The sequence below is a fragment of the Mercurialis annua genome, linkage group LG3 (assembly GCF_937616625.2).
Source record: "Mercurialis annua linkage group LG3, ddMerAnnu1.2, whole genome shotgun sequence".
Classification (NCBI taxonomy): Eukaryota; Viridiplantae; Streptophyta; class Magnoliopsida; order Malpighiales; family Euphorbiaceae; genus Mercurialis; species Mercurialis annua.
This window is the reverse complement of record NC_065572.1, coordinates 4,898,026-4,917,141: the sequence shown is the minus strand read 5'-3', so window position 1 is coordinate 4,917,141 and position 19,116 is coordinate 4,898,026. Positions and strand designations below refer to the sequence as shown.

The 19,116-nt window shown below is 34.9% G+C and overlaps 3 protein-coding genes across 3 annotated transcripts; 1 reads left to right on the top strand and 2 right to left on the bottom strand.

Annotated features, from left to right (window-relative positions):
* Positions 1-5,625: 5,625 nt before the first annotated feature.
* On the bottom strand, positions 5,626-9,366 carry LOC126675308 (probable NADH dehydrogenase [ubiquinone] 1 alpha subcomplex subunit 12). The gene is made up of 5 exons (XM_050369928.2): positions 9,207-9,366; positions 8,523-8,549; positions 7,980-8,071; positions 6,157-6,266; positions 5,626-6,077 (listed from the first exon to the last, which is right to left on the bottom strand). Exons 1-5 carry the CDS (start codon positions 9,296-9,298, stop codon positions 5,919-5,921), a joined length of 480 nt encoding a protein of 159 aa, XP_050225885.1. The 5' UTR covers positions 9,299-9,366; the 3' UTR covers positions 5,626-5,918.
* Positions 9,367-10,318: 952 nt separating this feature from the next.
* LOC126673816 (ERAD-associated E3 ubiquitin-protein ligase HRD1B-like) lies at positions 10,319-16,097 on the top strand. Its single transcript, XM_050368116.2, has 8 exons — positions 10,319-10,428; positions 10,705-11,254; positions 11,824-12,000; positions 13,131-13,280; positions 13,371-13,582; positions 13,980-14,133; positions 14,842-15,103; positions 15,781-16,097. Exons 2-8 carry the CDS (start codon positions 10,722-10,724, stop codon positions 15,898-15,900), a joined length of 1,608 nt encoding a protein of 535 aa, XP_050224073.1. The 5' UTR covers positions 10,319-10,428; positions 10,705-10,721; the 3' UTR covers positions 15,901-16,097.
* A 344-nt stretch (positions 16,098-16,441) lies between these two features.
* On the bottom strand, positions 16,442-19,116 carry LOC126671343 (ER lumen protein-retaining receptor-like). The gene is made up of 6 exons (XM_050365111.2): positions 18,906-19,116; positions 18,120-18,385; positions 17,823-17,938; positions 17,177-17,250; positions 17,013-17,076; positions 16,442-16,842 (listed from the first exon to the last, which is right to left on the bottom strand). The coding sequence occupies exons 1-6, from the start codon at positions 18,994-18,996 to the stop codon at positions 16,806-16,808; spliced, it is 648 nt and encodes a 215-aa protein (XP_050221068.1). The 5' UTR covers positions 18,997-19,116; the 3' UTR covers positions 16,442-16,805.

Sequence of the window (19,116 nt, the reverse complement as noted above, 5' to 3'; positions counted from 1 at the left end):
ATTATAAAAAAATTATTTATAAGATGGACAAATATTTAAATATATGCCTATAAAGGTCTTCTCATGTCTGTGTGAAACTCTAGAGATTTAAAAAGAAGGTTAGGTTATTTAAAATAATTGTTTAGGGTTTAGATTTTATTTACAATGAAATTGAGGGGTTGAGATACAGGTACTTCTACTGCTTTGACAAATTTAGTTGATATGGTGCCTGTTGGAGATACAGTTTTTCCTACTTCTTTTTCCCCAGTGGTTACCTTTCCTGTGATTTCTCATCCCCCCCCTCTTTTCACAAATGCTACAACTATTACACCTACAACCCAAACTGTTGCACAAACTACTACCTCTTTATCTGGTATGGCTGGTTTATCTGGAGGGGTTACAAGGTTGATGATTTTACCTCCCCACATTTATAAGCTTATGACCCCTGCCATGCAAGATAAGTATTATGCTTATCAGTGTCGTTGCATAGATGAAGATCAGCAGGTTGAGGTTGCTTTGGATGTGATGTATCCTAATGCCCGTTTTGTGCCATCTCTGATCCGTTCCTTTAGCAAAAAAGATAAGGAGGATATGATTGTGCTTCTTAAAGAAATTGTGGTGACGGAGATGTCCTTACCCCCGGATTCTACTGCTTTACAGTCTAATCTTCCCTGGCTACCTTGTCCATCTCAGAGTCGGTTGAATGCTCGTACTTGGAAGAAACTGGCACGCTTAGGAGTTACAGACTCTCCTTATGATGACAGTGGTCCTTCTGACTTGGGAATCCAAGAGGGTAAGAGGAAATGGGATCAATTTTCTGCACCACCATCTCAGGATATGTTCATTCCTAAATCTAAAGTGTTTATTACTGAGATCAGTTCTCCTATTATTTATCCTACTCCCTCTCCAAGGTCTTTTACTACAACTGATGACTTCTCACACAATACTGCTGAAATGTTAGCCTTGCTACCTTCTGATTTATTTTTGTGTGATGCTGAAGCCTGTGTGCAGGGTCCTGAGACCAGCCAGAATTGGTCTCCACCAGTTCCATGAAGCTTCTTTGTTGGAATTGCCAAGGGTTGGGGAATCCCTTGACAATTCGTCATTTGAAATCTCTGTGTAGAGATCATTCTCCGGATATGATTTTTTTGATGGAAACAAAAAATGCTCGAGATAGAGTTCTTACATATACCTCTACTCTCCAGTTTCCTCACCATCTGGTTATTGATCCTCAGGGTGCAGCTGGTGGTCTTTTGCTTTTGTGGACAGATTTTTTGCTTGTAAATATTCAGCAAGTAGGAGCTTTTTATGTAATCTGTTCAATTACCATGCCAGATGGTTTTATATTTGATGTAATTTTCTGTCATTTTCATACCAGTACTCAGTTAAGGTTTAAGCAGTTTGTTACCATTTTAAACCTTAGGCATAGTTTATCTGATAGCTATGTACTCTTAGGGGACTTTAATGATATTATCTCCCCCTCTGAAAAGGAAGGAGGTCTTCCTTATGATTTTGGTGCACATATTCCTTTTCTCTCTTTTCTTAATACTATGCAATGTTCTGATTTGGGTTTTTTGGGATCACCTTTCACTTGGTCTAACCATAGACATTGGCCTTTTCATATTCAGGAGAGATTGGATAGAGGTTTTATTTCTAAACATTGGATTGATAAATTTCCAGGCACTACTTTGTTTCATTTACCAGTTATAGCATCAGATCATGTTCCTATTTTGATGCAAACTCATCCTCACCAAGCTGTTAAATCTAAATTCATTTTTGATCAAAGATGGGGTCTGGAAACAGCAGTTACAGATATTATCAACCAATCCTGGAATCAATCTTTTCGAGGCTCTTTAATGTTCAGTATCTTTTCCAGATTCAAACTAATTAGACATCAATTAGTTTCTTGGAAACGAAGTCATCCATTGAATTCTTCCAAACTTATCTCTGAGATTAAAGAGCAGCTTTCTCAATGTCATCTTCTACCTGCTGCATTTCTTGACTGGTCCTATATTCGTCATTTAGAGACTGATCTACTTAAAGCTTATCAGCAGGAGGAATTGTTTTGGGGTCAAAAAGCTCGTTTAAATTGGCTTCAGTATGGAGATCACAACACTCAATACTTCCACTCCAAAACCAAGCAGAGACGTTCAGCTAATACTATCCATCATCTTCAGAATGATTCTTCTCAGTGGTTATCCTCTCCAGATGATATTGCCCATCATATTTTGGAGTCTTTTCAGCAGATTTTTACTACCTCTCATCCTCCTCCTCTGGAAGAACATTTTCAAGCATTTCCAAAGAAAGTTACAGATATTATGAATGCTGGACTTATTAAACCTGTGACTCCTGATGAAGTTAGAGCTGCAGTTTGGAGTATCAATCCTAATAAAGCACCAGGTCCGGATGGTTTAACAGCTTATTTTTTTCAACACTATTGGGATATCTTGAAGAAGGATATTACTACCTCTATCATTCATTTCTTTCAAGGAGGTAATCTATTATCTAGTTTTAATCATACTATCATTTCTTTAATTCCCAAAATTCCTCATCCTCAAGCTGTTAAGGACTTACGTCCTATTAGCCTGTGTAATGTTTATTACAAAATAATTTCCAAAATTTTAACTACTCGGCTGCAGTCTATACTCCCTGCTATATTGAGTAATTTTCAGAATGCATTTGTTAAGGGGAGATCTATTTCAGACAATATTTTGGTGGTTCATGAAGTTTTGCATTTTCTTCGCCTTCACAACTCTGGTAATCTTGGTTATATGGCCCTTAAATTGGACATTAGTAAGGCCTATGACCGCCTGGAATGGTCTTATTTGACTACTATCCTACAGGCGTGGGGCTTTCATAGTCAATTTATTCATTGGATATTACAATGTGTTACCACAGTTACTTATTCCATTCAACTCAATGGCAAGCTTCATGGTTTTTTTCATCCTTCTCGGGGACTCAGGCAGGGGGATCCTTTGTCACCTTTACTGTTTGTTCTTTGTGCTGAGGGGTTGTCTTTTCAGATTAACAAAGCCATGGTTTCTGGTAGTTTTTCAGGCCTATCACTTAACAGGCAGGGTCCCAAATTATCTCATCTCCTTTTTGCTGATGATTCTATCCTATTTACTAAAGCAACTGAGGCTCAAGTGGACATAATCTCTACTATTATTACTTCCTATGGCAGAATGAGTGGTCAATTGATTAATTATGAGAAATCTGCAGTTTTCTTTAGCCAAAATATTTCAGATTCTCTCAAGTTGCATCTGGCTGCCAGATTAGGAGTTCGAAATAGAGGTTTTGAAGGAGTTTATTTAGGCCTTCCTTCTTGTATTTTGCATTCTAAAAAGGCTACTTTTGCTCCTCTCCTATCCAAGATTTCTTCTAAACTGTTGGGATGGAAAGAGCAGTTTTTATCTTCAGGTGGGAAGGAGATTTTAATTAAAGCAGTGATTGAGGCTATCCCAGTGTACACAATGATGTGTTTTCGACTCCCTTTATCTCTTTGCAAGCGAGTTAATAGTCTCACATCTCATTTCTGGTGGGGTCAGATTCAAGATGAACATAGATATCATTGGCTCTCTTGGAAAAAATTATGCTTTAGTAAGTCAATTGGAGGACTTGGCTTTAAGGATTTACAGTCTTTTAATCAAGCTCTTTTAGCTAAACAGGCCTGGCGTGTTCTTCATAACCCTGATTCCTTGCTTCATCAGGTCTACAAGGCAAAGTATTTTTCATCTGGGGATCTCTTTACAGCTCCTTTGGGTTCCAGGCCTTCTTGGGGTTGGAGGAGTTTAAAATTTGGAGCTACTCTTCTTAAGGAAGGAATAAGATGGCAATGCAATAATGGCTACTCTATTCATTGTCTTCAGGACCCATGGCTTCCATCTCAATTCCCTTTTCTTCCAAGGTTACTCCCTGGTATTGATCCTTCTACAGTACCACCTCTGGTGCATGATCTAATTTCTCAGAATTCAGCACAATGGAATGTTCAATTACTTGGTCAGCTTTTTATTCCTCAGGATATTGAACATATTTTATCTATTCCTCTTCCAACTTTTGATTGTGCTGATAGATTAATTTGGAATTATCAAACCTCTGGGAAGTATACAGTTAAATCAGGATATCATTATCTTTTCAATAAGCTTAATGCTTCTCAATTATCCTCTGTGGATGGTATCTCAAATCAAGACTGGAAATTTCTCTGGCATGCTCCAATTCCACCTAAGATTCGTCTCTTTATTTGGCGTTGTCTTCATAATGCCTTACCTACAGGGGATCAGTTATTACAACGATTCCAGGTGCAATCCTTATGCCCTCATTGTCAGCAGATTGAGACTTTACCTCATCTGCTATTTAATTGCACCTTCTCTCAACATATTTGGTTTTTGTCACCTTTATCTCTTAGAGTGGATTGTTTGCATTCATGTTCTTTTCCAGACTTATGGGTACAAGTTTGTGCTGACATTCAACAGTTGGATCCATCTATGGAATCTTTTACTCTTTTCTGTTTTATTCTGTGGCAATTGTGGAAAACTCGTAATGCTATCATTTTTAATCAAGAATTTCCCTCAGCATCTACTACTCTCAGGTTAGCTTCTCAGGCTTGCCAAGAGTTTATATATTCTCAATTCCTTTTGGCATCTCATGACAGGACTTTACCAAGTGCACATGAATATATGCCTTGTGTACCTCCAGCTAATTGGATTAAAATTAATGTCGATGCTGCTACTAGTCAACATGCTAAATTTGGAACAATTGCAGCTGTGGCTCGTAATGATACAGGTGTAGTTGTTGGAAAATTTAGTGCTATTTTTCGTTTCATATGGGACCCTGGAATTTTGGAGTTTTTAGCTCTTCGTGAGGCTATGAAATGGGCTCTTTCTCAGAATTGGCAGCAGGTTATATTTGAAGGGGATGCACTGCAGGTTATTCAGTCTGTTACTACTCATGAATCTCAACTTTCAACAGCTTGGGGAATCTGTACGGATATTTGGCATCTTCAGGACCTTTTTCTCGCTTGTACCTTCTGTCATACTCCAAGGGCTTTTAATGTTTTAGCACATGATTTGGCTCAAAATGTTAAGAGAGCAGTGCTTAGAATTTAGGTTTTCTTAGTTTGGTTCTCTGTTAATACTTTTGTTTTTGGTTTTGTTTGTTCCCTGAATTCTTTTTCAATATATCTATCTTTGGTTAAAAAAAAAAAGGGGTTGAGATCGCTATCAAACAAATTAATTAAAAGATTCAGTAGATTGACAAATCGCATTCAGTAGGTAACATGGACTGACAAATCGCATTCAGTATATGTATACACACTTGTAAAAAGTTTCAAAATTGGACTGAAAAAGAGACTCGGAAATTTAATCTCAAATTTTAATCTAAATTTAGACCGGTTTCAATTGTTTTTCCATTATAAAATAAAAACAAAATAACAAATTAATCGAATTCCATAAATCAATGACTCGTCCAATTTGGCAATCAATGAAAATAGAGCAAAGAAAAATTTTGATAAATTTCTCCATTTTTTTTAAAGGGAGATATGGTTAGCTGTGTTAGACGTTAGGATTATGAGTTAATTCAGCCAAAAATCAGGGGCCGAGGCCCGGGTGGAACCCGAGACGTCAAGGAAGAAATAAACAAGAAGAATGATTATGTCAAAGTAAATTTTGTTACTCTGTTTCCAGTAATTCCTGCTCTGAAAATAGAGTCGCACAACGATGACCAGTGAAAGACTGAAGATTCATCGTCTCTCAACAGTGTTGCCATTACAACAGTTTTCCCAACTAAGGTTTGTTTAGAGGGTGTGGAATTCACAATCAAAGTACTCTTCAGAAAAACAAATGCAAAAGCTCTGTGATCTCCAATAAGCACATGCAATTTATTGATGAAAATCAGATATAATCAACAATTTCAAGTTTACATAAGATGGTCGATCCAAAGCATTACTCTGGCTTCGTGGCTCGCCAAGGTTGATACCTGGTCCAGTCTTTCTGACTAGGATTAAGAGCATGTCCTTTGGAATGGTATATGTACTGCTCACCTTCTCCTGAGAGATTTTCCTTGTGCTCAGCTCCATACCTCTTAGGTTTCAGCATGAGTAACTGCAACAGATAAAAAAAATTAATTGCTATATACCATATGTTTACCCGGTATTGTTTATTCAAGTTGACGGCGGCTTACCTCATCTCCGGTGTGATCAGTAATGAAATGAAGCCAACCATGCCATTCTGGCGGCACCTGAGACGCATTGTACCGAGTCTTTTCTGCATATTCAATCCATCGGTGCCTTCCTATAGAATGCCATATAGCTCATTAAATCAACAGTAGCTATGAACATAGTGATTAAAGCAAAGGGAGTTGAAAACATATCAAGCACAAATATATGAGAACAAAAAAGCACCGACATTCTTCTGATACTTCACTAATGGGTAATAACTTTCCTTCAGCATTGATACTTTTGACTAAACTCTAAAAGATGGGTGTATTTGTTCTCTGATCCATGCATAAGTATATAAACCCAAAACTAGCAATATCAGTAAACCTTTAACGAGTCCTATGGCAGGATGCCTGTTCCGTTATAAAAAATCATAACACAAATATGCCAGAAAGCACAAAATCCTACCACCACTACCCGTTCATACTTTTCATTTTGACCTATCCTTTTGTGTTCAATTGGTCCAAAAAACTATGGAAACAAGTAAGAAAGAAAACAAATATAATTGCTTGCCGCGGTAGTGTTTGTCAGATAGACCCGTAATACCTCTATTAACTTATTCAGTGTGTGAAAGTTGTCAAGCTGCAGTGAGATGATATGGTAATAATGTATAATAAAGAACCAGAGGTAGTCCCTTGAGTACCGAGTTAACCCAAAACCATAATGTAATGACAATTTCCTAGCTAAATCAGGAAACATGGACTGTAGAGAATTACAAGAAAAATATGCAATGATTTATAAATATAGAATAGACGAGCATTTTCTAACAGAACAAATACTTTCACCGTCTTAATTCATAACCACCACCAGAGAAGAGAGTGAGACTTTTTAGGATCACATGTTGGGTTCACATTTTAATAATTTGGAGACTTCCAAAAGAAATTTAATGTTTACTAGAATAGGTCATCACATATGCTGATGTCAAGATATCAACAAAACATTGGACCAGCACATATCTCATTACGGTCATCAATGGTCGATTTGAGAGTTCTCAATTAAAGGAGGTATGTCCAATCTATAATGATATGATATAGTAAATGATTTTGTTATGCAATTTACCAGCTGTTCAACACTATAATAAAACATGTGCAGTGGAATGAATGAGGGAAAATGTAGCCTGTAGGGTGTGAACAGAATTAAAACTTGGGGCAAGAAGTCATAGAATTTAAACCAGTTGAAACTCGAGTTAAAAATACAAGATCCACTACATGCTAAAAGAATAAACAGTAACGGTCAGCTTATTTTTTGTCATTATATGCCCTGGGGTAAGAAAGCTTATGCTGGAAGGAGAAAAGGAGTTGGATTCCTCAAGATTCTTTTGTCTGTGGGGAGAGACCTCTATTTCTAACTATCATGCTTTTGTTGCCATGACTTTAGTAGCCGAATTTATCCTCTTGAATTGCAGAAAATTCTCGTCTAACCCAAGTCTTCATGGACCAGATTCAGATTAACCAATATCTTTAATTTGTGGAATATAATGATGTGAATGTGGGTCCCTAAAGACCCATCTAGGCAAGTTTTCCTCAAATAACATCCATTGCCCGAAATAAGTAAATATGCATACTTAATACAGCTATAAAATGTGCAAGATCTTGTATCTCTGAGCAAATATATGGGGCTGTCATCAATTAAAAAGACATAGAATCACAATAAGCAATCAGGGGAATGAACTTAAAACCTTAGTCAATGGCAAGAGGTGCAATTACACAAGAAATAATGAACTTCTCATTATTAGCCGTAAATCACTGAAAAAGAAGTAAATTGCACGACAAAGAGAAAGAACACTAACCAAATTGTTCGCCTTCAAGTCTCTCATAATACTTGTTGCCAAATTTGTCAACTCCCACAAGTGTTGCCCCTATGTTGTGGATTTTTGTTTGCCTAAATTTGATTTAACAAATTCTAGTCAAACAAACTGATAATATCAACAAAGCTTAAGAAAGAAGAAGAATGATGCTATTAATGAAGACTAATCGAATATTTAATTAATTGACAAAACAATAAAATAAAAAAGGATAAAAATAGATAAAACAGAAGGCCTGCTCAAGCTTCAACAAAAAAATATGAAGAAAAAATAATTCCCAAATCAAATAACAAGCCATAAATCATAAATGTACAAAAAAAATACATATAACCCTCCTCGGTTAGGGCACAGGCACAAATCCAGAATCCAAAACCTTTAATATGAATACCAAACCTAGCTTCTGTATTTTACTAAAAGTGCATGCATAAGAGCAATTCATCAAACAGAGCACACACACACATAAGCATAGTTTTGTGCAACAATGTTCGACAACTGAAAAAATCGTCAACTAAGGAGAATGAAACTTACAACAGATTCCCATCAGCAAGGCACCTCCTGAAAAGATATCAATGGAAAACAAGAAGTCAGTAAAGCTCAACAAACAAATGTAACTAAAACAGCAATTTTGCAAAAGACATGCTGAACTGCTGAAGGGTTCTTTCACGAAGAAAGAATAGAAAAAGAACAAGAAGTCCATAAAGCTCAACAAACAAAACCAACTAGATAAAAATTCTTTCACAAAGAAATTCATAAATTTACTATTACATCTTTATACATGATGAAAGATTACTTTCTCTAATGCTTTTATTAGTGATAATTTCAGATTCCATTTTGCTCACATAAATTTTGATTACAGTTGGTCAACAATTGAAAAATGTTAAATTACTTTTTCTAGCTGCTCATTGCTCAAAAAACTTCCCATCCCACAATTTTTCTTCCTCTTTTAAGCAAACTTAAAGTACACAAGCTACCCAACAGAAGCTATAAAGCAACCCTAATAGGATATACCAATTTCAAACACATTGGAAGACAATTGCCAATCAACTGGGAGAGGATAAAAAACCTAAAATTAAACAGATTAACGGGTGATAGATAAGATCTTTTAGATATCAAATAACATAGAAATACACTGCACTAAATCAAACCGTTGGATTTTGAAATTTCCCATCATTTTGAATTAGAACAAACAAAATTAAGAGAAAAAGGAGTTACAAATAGCCTTCATCTTTGAGCTCGCGAAGAAAGGAGCCAATTCCTTTCTCTCTGATCGACTTGATGACTCCCTTCACTATCGTCGATGCCATTTCTTGCTCGCTCTCTTTTTTTCCTCCTTCGTTTATATTTTTGCTTTTCTTCTAAATTTACTATTTTTTTTATTTGTTTTTGTTGAATTAAGTAAATTTACACTTTAAACCAGCTAAAATTTACAAATAATTGCTATTAGCTCCTCACGTTATGTGAAGGTTATTTTTTAATTATGATCTTTTTGAGAATTCTAAAATTTATTAAAATACAAGTCGATAGGCATTTTAGGACAAACACAAGTATTAAAAAAATTAGTAAACATATATAAAATGAGTTATTTCATAAAAATATACTATATTTATTCTTATTTAATATAATGTTTTTTTTGCCGGGATTTAATATAATGTTGACTTTACCTCTTAATGGTATTTGTTTTTTTTTAATGTAATATAGTATAATCAATATGGGTATTGTATTTATGTCATTTTATCATTTAACCAATAAATGACTGTCTATAGTTTGGGACAAAAATAATGGAATAGTGCATATCAATTTAGAACGGGTGAAATATTATTTAGCGGCAAATTCTATTTTGAATCATATTCTATCAATATTAGTTTTTTAGATTCAGAGGTTAATTTTTTTTTTTCTTGGATAATTTTTTTAAGTTGGATCAAACTAGTTAAAAGAATATGCACTTAAATATAAGTTTTTTCTTAAAAAAAAAAAGATGTATGAATCTAGACTTTTAATAAAAAAATTATCTCAAAATTTAATGTAATTAATTTCTTATATTACAAATAACTTTAATTCCTTAAAACAGTAGTAAATTCTTTGTCAATAACAGGATTAATATTTCTATTTAGAACAGTTTGAAGTAAAATGTATTCTAAGGTAAACCCTGAGGATGTTGAAGTACTTTTTCCAATTACATTATCCGCTTCAACTCAACCCGGCACGCTCCTATTAACTCGACCCGTAAAGCTCTTTCAAATCGGGTCAAGGTTCCAACCATCTCTTAATTCTCCACGTGGTTCACTACTATTGGCCAGCGTGACGCGAACAAACAGACTATGTTCATATCACAGAGAACAAGACCCGAATAATAAATCTCCTAATTACCATTAAAATATCACATAGATAAGTTTTCAATTTCCATTTTGTTGCAATCAGAGAAAACCTTAACAAGGTACGATCAATTTCTGATTTTTTTAATCATCAAACGGTTATTATTGATTACGAAGCTTTTAATTTTACTTTGATTTGATTAATTTTTGGTTGCTTTGATTAGGTTTTAGAAATTGATGAGAAACAGAGTCTTATTCGAAAATTTGAGTGTTTTTGTTAGTATTATTGTTATTGCTGTGTTCAATTGGAAGTTATTATGCTTTCTTTTACTTTGATTTGATGAGATATATATTTATATGTATTGATTGATTGATTGATTGATTGTGGCGTGAAACAGATTGGTAGCGTAGAAAAATGATGCGGCTGCGAACATACGCAAGCTTGAGTTTGGTAGCGACAATAGCAGTAATTTATCATGCATTCAACAGTAGAGGACAGTTTTATCCAGCAATGGTTTATTTGTCAACATCTAAGATTAATTTAGTTCTTCTGCTTAATATGGGGCTTGTTTTCATGTGCATTTTATGGCAATTAACTAAGCGCGTGTTCCTTGGCTCTCTTCGCGAAGCTGAAATTGAACGGTTGAATGAGCAGTCGTGGAGGGAGGTTATGGAAATTCTGTTTGCTATTACTATTTTTAGACAGGATTTCTCGGTTACCTTTCTTGCTATGGTTACCGCTTTGTTGTTGATTAAGGCGTTGCATTGGCTGGCTCAAAAGAGAGTTGAGTATATTGAAACTACCCCGACTGTTCCCATGTTGTCTCATGTTCGGATTGTATCGTTTCTCGGGTTTCTTCTGTTTTTGGACAGTTTGTTTTTGTATACTTCTGTTAAGTATTTACTAGAAACACGGCAGGCTTCAGTTTCTCTTTTCTTCTCCTTTGAGTAAGTTACTTTGAATTTATTCTCTTATATCTCTTTTGTGTTGCTATCCCTTGCTCCCTTGAGTTTCTAAACTTTAGCTTTCTTAATCTCATTGTACTTTTTAGAGAGTGTTAAAATTTACTCTAACATGTTATTATGTTAACTGCCAAATTGGACATGTTAGCTGCAGCATGGTGTAGGTAGGGTTTTTGAGCTACCATTTTTGGAGATAGCTGTTTTTTTTTTTTAAATTATGCACTTGACTGGATGAGGAAATAATAGTAAGTTAAATTGATGTTATACTGTTATACCGCAGTGAATTGAGATTTATTATTTTACAACCCTTTAAATATAGGATGGATTTCATAAAAACATTAAAGTTAAATGATTGAAATTTGAAAGTAAAAGTGAGAGTTTGGAACTTCATGTGGAATTGGATGTCATTATTTCAGTAAAAACCAGACGCCTGTCCATTTGATCAGTCAGTTACTTACTAAATCATTTCTTTATATTTACAAAAATCTTTATTTTAAGAAATTTCGCTTGACTAGTCATCGTCATTGATCATATATTTACTTTTGGTATCTCAGGTATATGATACTAGCAACAACAACAGTCTCCACTTTTGTAAAATACGTTTTCTATGTGAGTGACATGCTAATGGAAGGACAATGGGAGAAAAAGGCTGTCTACACCTTCTACTTGGAACTCGTTCGTGACTTGCTTCACTTGTCCATGTATCTTTGCTTCTTCCTTGTGATTTTCATGTAAGTTTTTAGTATAACCTAAATCTTACTCTAGCTGTGGCATTTATAGTACTCAGACACAAGTATTCATAGTTCATCTTGTGATTGAATAAGTTATTATTTCACATACAGTGCTAGTAGGTAAAAAATGTATTTATTGTCTTGGAATCCTAGATTTATCCCCTTGTTCTCAATCTCAGGCTCATTGATCTTCGAACTAAAAGCATCTTAGAGTCTTCTATTTCTCAAGGCTCCTAATGACTTCACTTTATATCATGAATTTGTAAAATTTTATTTACATTTTTGTCTCTAAAATTTGATTTTCAACTATGCTTCAGGCCTGAACTGTTATGGAACTCTTTACTCTCTTTTTTTAGAATTGGAACTCTGTGCTTTAATCCCTCTAAATTGTACTTTTCAATTTATGGTAGCTAAAGTTTTCATGTTTAATGTAAATTGTTAGGGATCAAAGTGCATTAGAAGGATGCTTTACGGGGTTTATAATTGGCACATTTCTTACTGTCAAGATAGTAGCATAAAAACAAAATTGAATTTTCTTAGGTTGATACTTGGGACCAACTTAATTTTTGTAGTCCACAACTCACTTATCGGACCCCCTGTGTTACTTTCTGTTATCTTTCAACTACATGTATGGTTGCCTTTTTATAAGAATGAGGTCGTCAGCTGGTATTGAACAATTGTTTTTTATGTCATTGATAATTTATCTGATGAATATAATCCGGAAAATAATCATGGCATCCCTCAGAAACTTATTGTTTATTGAAAACGCCTACTCTGATGTAGGACATGACCCTTTATTATCCATAAGGGTCAAGATACATAAGCAAATCTTATTACAGATATACATGTATTGCCATTTTTTCTTGATGAATTTGATTTTTTTGTTCAGCAAATGGGAAGAGGAGTTGAATTTAGTCCAAAATTATTCTTGTATGATTTTATCATGTTGGATTAATTATCTTTTGTATGAAGCTCTGCTTCTGTGTCCCCAAGGCTTCCATGAGGTGGTTGCTATATAAAAATGCTTTATTTGATGTTGCAAACCATCTTGGAGCCGTTAAATTGGCGCATGTTTGCACTCTAACAAGTGTCTGAATTTTTGTTTAATGAATTTGAATTTCTATCTGTAGGAACTACGGTGTGCCTTTGCACTTAATACGGGAGCTTTATGAGACATTTAGGAACTTTAAAATTCGTGTTGCTGATTACATTCGTTATCGGAAAATCACTTCAAATATGAATGATCGATTCCCAGATGCAACACCAGAAGAGCTTGATGTGTGAGTTTAATTATGCGTTCAGCATTTGTTGATCATATTTAGCAAAAATTAATTTGAATCAGCATTTGTAATTGCTTCATGGATATGCAGAAGTGATGCAACATGCATTATTTGTCGTGAAGAGATGACCACAGCCAAAAAATTACTTTGCGGGCATCTCTTTCATGTTCACTGCCTTCGTTCATGGTTGGAACGGCAACATACTTGTCCTACATGCAGAGCCCTAGTTGTACCACCAGCTGAGCATGGTGTAAGTTCAGCTGGAGGGCAACATGGATCAAGATCAGAAGCTCATCGGCATGGTAAATAGATCAGTATCATTTTCTGTTGCTTTAAAATCTTTTGTTTTATGTACAATCAAATTGGTTTGCACTATATCTGCACATTTCTTTTGGTAGGAGGCTGACTAAATTCTGAATTACCAATGCTAAAATATTGAAATATAGCTATATTTTTAAATTGGGCTAGACTCTGTACCAGAGTATAACTTAGATTATTATGACTGGATTTTCCAAAAGCCTATTGAGCTTAAGTTGATATATAGTAAATTCTTAAACATGGATTGTTTTGTTGCAGTAAAACATGATCCGCAACAAACAGAATAGTCACATTGCTTTTTCAATTGTTTTTCCTCTTTTCCCAGTTTTTCATTTCATGGTTGTCTTTGATCCATTGTATAAATGCTGAACTTTTTTTCAGGGGCAAGTTCTGCAAATACAGGAACTCAGGGCTCTGTTAGTGGCGTGGCTGATAATAACTTGAGTGGACATCAGGCCAGACTCCAAGCTGCTACTGCTGCTGCCTCTCTATATGAGAAATCTTTCGTGTACCCTTCTGCTAACACTCTAGTGTGGTATGGCCTTGCATGTTGTAAATATTACATGTATATGCTGGTAGTATATATATTACAGTTACTTTGCTGGCCCGTTATATCACCCAAGATATGATCGTGATTGTATATTATCCATTGATGGCCGTTGATTAATATAAAGACATTAGACATACAAAAATGTTATTATGCTCATACTACATTGCCAAGTCTGGAACCGTTAGCTGAAGTAATGCTGATGTTGAGATTTTTAACTCGGCCCAAAATGGACATCTCTGTCTTCCTCTCTTAGCCCAGGAAAAATGACAAAATTATCAAGGGTTCTCCCAAGTACTGAGATATTAGCCTGTCATACATGCCAAGTACCCCTATGGGGTTTTCCCTTTCTTTTGTATATGAATGTTTGGGAGGATATATTAGAGTTAGATCATGCTACATTGGAATCAATGATGTTTCACCTTATAGTTCATTTTAGGGAATTTTTATCGTTGTCTGGATATGATTTAGAAAAACATTCAAGAAATGCATTTGGGAAGGTATAAAGTGTTTGGTCAACTGATTATCTGAATTATTTTGCCTATCTTAGTAGTCATGATATAAGTGATGAGCATTTTAAGGAGTATATTGCAGCTTCTCCTTGCTCAACTCTAATTATTTACATCTCTAGAGGGCCTATGATGGCATTTTTAATCTTTTTTTAACTTTATTTATCTATTTATTTGCAATTTGCAGGTCTCCTGGATATGCCTTACTTCCTCAGCCTCAAAAGCCCTTGGCTGACTCTACTAGTGGAGAACCCGCTGTCATAGGGCAATCACACTCGCAGCCTGCATTCCACGCTGAACCTTCAAACTCGTCACTTCCTCAATTTCCCAGTTACGTCTTTGTACCCTTACAGGTGCCTGGTGGCAGTGGAATACAAGGAGAGGGGTTAGGAAGTACACCGAACTCTGAATTAGAAGCTCAAAAAGAGCTCCTCCAACAGCAGATTGAGGTTCCTTCTATTCCCTTCTCTTACGAAATTCTTTTTCAGCATTTATTATAATATGAACCAGCAATGCTATTGAAGCTTTGCATGGTGCCTTAATCCCATATTTATCATTATTTTCTGCAATTACACTAAATTGATTACATTTAATATTGAGCACGTGAGAAAATAAATAACAATCACACACAATCCTGTCACCCTGATATGTGTTGTGTATTTGATTATCTTGGAGTTATCTGATTATGCTTCTTTTAGTATGTTTTTTTTTTCTACTATTACCAAATCATATTCAGTCTTGTATTTGTAACATAACTGATTATGCTATGTTTATTTGAATCATATGTATCAACTTATTACACGATACACTCTAAATGATCTGAATCCTTGTGTAAACTTACATGTGAACTGATATAGCAAGTTAAGTCTGGACATATTACAGCAGCAGCTTTGTTGGATGCTGCTTTTTCACTTCCTGACACTTATGTTGTACGAAAACTTTTTGCTCTATATCTATTATCTATTCTTGTTAAAAATGTAGTTTAGCTGTATTCCGTGTTTAGCTGTTTTCCTTTTTCAGCATCTGTTTTTGTGCCACATAGCCTTGCATTAGACTCGAACCAATGAAAATAATGTCTCTCTCATAAATATTTGTATCCTTATTCTTTATTTTCTCGATTCCGTAGGTCCTGCAAAGGCAGCTCCAATCTCTACATCGACCAAAAGCTGAGGATAGCATTCCTACGGAGAGTGCAAAAGCATCAGAAAGCAAAGGCAAAGCAGTCGCATCATCACCGTCGGATTGATGCCTTGAGCAATTGTAGTTGTATAATGAGGCTGAATAGAATCTTGTATGTATAGGCAAAAGAAGTAGAGAAGATCCTAACAGTGTTTTTCCAACTTCCTTTGTGGGCGGTTGCTTTTATTTTTTTCATTTCTTACTTTTTTAAATATTGTTCTTCTGTAACCTTTTCCTGTTGAAAAAAAAGAAATGTTATGTGTAGCATAGGGTATGATTTTTGCCCCTGGGACTATACTTCCGTTAAAAATACTCATTCTGGATCTTTTACTGGTTAGAGTTCTCATACATCAAACACAGTTTAAAACTTTTTTTTATAATGAGCATACAAAAACGTGACATCTTGGGAAATAGTGAAAATATTTGAGAGACAAAGCAATAATTCTGGCATATGCAAATTCTCAGCGGACTTGGATTACAAATTTTCACATTACAGATTCTCGGCAGACTCAAGACTTTATAAAGCAATTTGCACTTCTATATGGTTTCGAATATGTTTAAAACTGAAATGTAGTTGTTTTGCCGTCTGGTCAATGGGAGGCTGCTAATGAGTTATCAACTTGTATTCATGTAGGACCTTTAAATTTTCATTTATAAACAACATTACATATAAACAACATTACAAGGGCGAACAGTGCATAAACTCAAGGTTATAAGCAACTAAAGCTAAATCTCCTCTATTTAAACTAGATGTCATATGCAATCCACTACAATTGCATGAACTTTTCTTTTTTGTTATAAAACCTTCAAGTCGATGTAGCACGGATATGGAAAAACGGGATACTTGGACATGGACATGGACATGGTGGAACGTTTTATTTTAAGGTTCCCTCTGTTAAAGATCAAATTTTATATCCGAAACGCAAAGTTCTCAACACGTTTCGTGCTACTTGCGTTTAAGCTCTTTATAACTCACGCAGGCAGCTTAAGCTGCTCTCGATTCTTCCAACTGCAGCAATAAAAAGGTCAATGCTAGTTAGTTAAAAGGAATTATGGCAATACTGAAGCTCCTACTATCCAATCTCACACTTTTTTTTACTGAAATTTAGATTAATGGAACATATATTGATGACAATCACGAACACAAGGAACATACAAGTAAATAAGCAGGAAGAATACCTCTTAATATAGTAGTAGAAAAAGTCAGCATATAAAGCAGTCTGAACAAGGCCTGAAATCCAAGCTGTTTGTTGCCATTTAACAAATGATTTTGGTTAATAGCATCATATTAATGAGTGAAATGCAACAAGGAGGAAGAGCAAAGCAAACAACAAACAACTTACGTATCCAGCGGACTTGAACTCCTTCTGTGAAAAAACGATAAACCCAATTGAAGATATACAAGGTCCGGTAAGCACTGCATGGGAAATGAAACAATAAAAAAAGATTAAAAGAAAATATAAGGATTATATACTGAACAATACATATGATATTGAAAATGGTTATGGCCTTAATAATAGTTTACAATCAATGCAAATCTTCTTTGTGCAATCAGCAACATAAAATTAGTACTTCGCCTTTTATGATACCCATGTCAATCCATTTTCTTATACAGCAATTTGAGGAAAATAAACTCTGGTCGCGGCCAAAAAATACTATAATTATAAAAATCTACTTACACTATTACCTTCAACATTTCCAGTTCTTAACAAAGAGCAGTTCCTTATAAATGTATTAAGACCTGTAAATCCATGTCTCTGTTGGTGCTACACCCATTAAATTTCCGAATGCAGATACCAACATGAATCTATTCATATTCTTCATAAATTGTCGTTCAACATGGCATAATGGGATCCTCCAAATATTCATACACACATATAGTGGCAAATGAAAATAAATTGAGGAAAAGAAAAGATGACATAATTACATAGCATGCTCAATGAAAAAAAAAGAGAGAAACAACAAAGCTGTAGAAGTATTATGACATACCCAAGAAGGAAAACGTAATTTACAGTCAAGTTATCAATGTTCTTTGATCTTTGCAGCACTAGCAACTGGGGTAAGATAGCCACCGCTTCAAGATAAATTGAAAATGCCCATGACACCTATCACCAAGTATATCATTGGCATGAGCAATTGAAAAAAAAAAAACAAAGTGGAAAGCAAAATTGTGTTATGCATTCATTGTCAAGAAAGATATGCTGTTCCAATATTACCTTATCTGTTAGATACAAATGATTCAAGATATCATATACGCATAAAGACTTAGAAAAGAATATCACACACCTCAATCACATTAAAGGAACGGTGGACCAAAAGGGCAAGGGCAAAGCACAAGAGAACGAGAACATAATGTCTAAAAGTATCTTCACTCTTGCTGTATGTTTGCTTCACAACTTTATGGTAACGCATGTACCAGACAATTCCAACTGAAGTCCCGATAAATACTAGTTTCATTATAGTGTTGTAAAAAGAGCGGTAGATCACAAATAAATCAAGGTACCGAGTGAGGAAAACTATAGCATACAGTTCTTGAGTCTTCAGCGAAATTCCTGATAAAAGAACAAACAGCAATAGGCATAAGTAAAGGTTTAGCAGAGAGTCATTTTCCTAGAAAAGACTTAAATCATCAATGACTTCTCAGTTCAAGCAAATGTCCGAAACTATATAAAATACTTTGAATTTATTCTCTAGTAATGCCCCTAAAAACCATTTCATCGTTTGTCATTGGGACGTTATACGAAACTTAAAACAGAAATTGACCTTCATACCAATCAAATTCTCCATATCAATTCATCCCACACCCTTCAAGTCTAAGTAACAGTTGATGAACTCAAATGATCAAACAACTGCCTAATAAGCTATGATAAATGCAAAAAACATTACATAATACAAATGGGCCCTAAGAATTTCTCCTAATGGGCTAATTCTTTAAGAGTTCTAATGTTTAACTTAGCTACAAACTCAAATTCTTAAATCTTATAACTAATTAAGCTCCAACAACCATAAAACAAAAAAGTTAAAACAGAAAAGGCAAAATTATACTGATAAATGTAGAAAAATATTAAATACCAGCACAAGATTTCATTTTGCGGATCTTGAGAAGCAAAACCACTACGCTTAGCAGGTGGGTCATATCTCCAGCTAACCTAAACAAGTTCATCTTTTTTTATTTTTAAGAAGTTTTAATTCTTTTGAGCTCTGCTCAGTGTTTTTGGAGTTCTTTCTTTCTTGCTTCTATTGATTTTAGTGCTCAAGGTTTTTCTTGACGTTGTTTAGGGGT

Bases quoted from the DNA above. Each gene is read 5' to 3' on its own strand.
- LOC126675308 (XM_050369928.2), bottom strand. From the start codon at position 9,298: ATGGCATCGACGATAGTGAAGGGAGTCATCAAGTCGATCAGAGAGAAA. The intron at 6,267-7,979 runs GTTAGTGTTCTT...GGCATTCTATAG, and splicing joins ACTTGAAGGCGAACAATTTG to GAAGGCACCGATGGATTGAA. The intron at 6,078-6,156 runs GTAAGCCGCCGT...TATCTGTTGCAG, and splicing joins CTGATCACACCGGAGATGAG to TTACTCATGCTGAAACCTAA.
- LOC126673816 (XM_050368116.2), top strand. From the start codon at position 10,722: ATGATGCGGCTGCGAACATACGCAAGCTTGAGTTTGGTAGCGACAATA. The intron at 12,001-13,130 runs GTAAGTTTTTAG...TTCTATCTGTAG, and splicing joins TTCTTCCTTGTGATTTTCAT to GAACTACGGTGTGCCTTTGC. The intron at 15,104-15,780 runs GTTCCTTCTATT...TCGATTCCGTAG, and splicing joins TCCTCCAACAGCAGATTGAG to GTCCTGCAAAGGCAGCTCCA.
- LOC126671343 (XM_050365111.2), bottom strand. From the start codon at position 18,996: ATGAACTTGTTTAGGTTAGCTGGAGATATGACCCACCTGCTAAGCGTA. The intron at 17,939-18,119 runs GTGTGTGATATT...ACTTGGTGATAG, and splicing joins GTTCCTTTAATGTGATTGAG to GTGTCATGGGCATTTTCAAT. The intron at 17,251-17,822 runs GTATGTCATAAT...TTTCCCATGCAG, and splicing joins AATTACGTTTTCCTTCTTGG to TGCTTACCGGACCTTGTATA.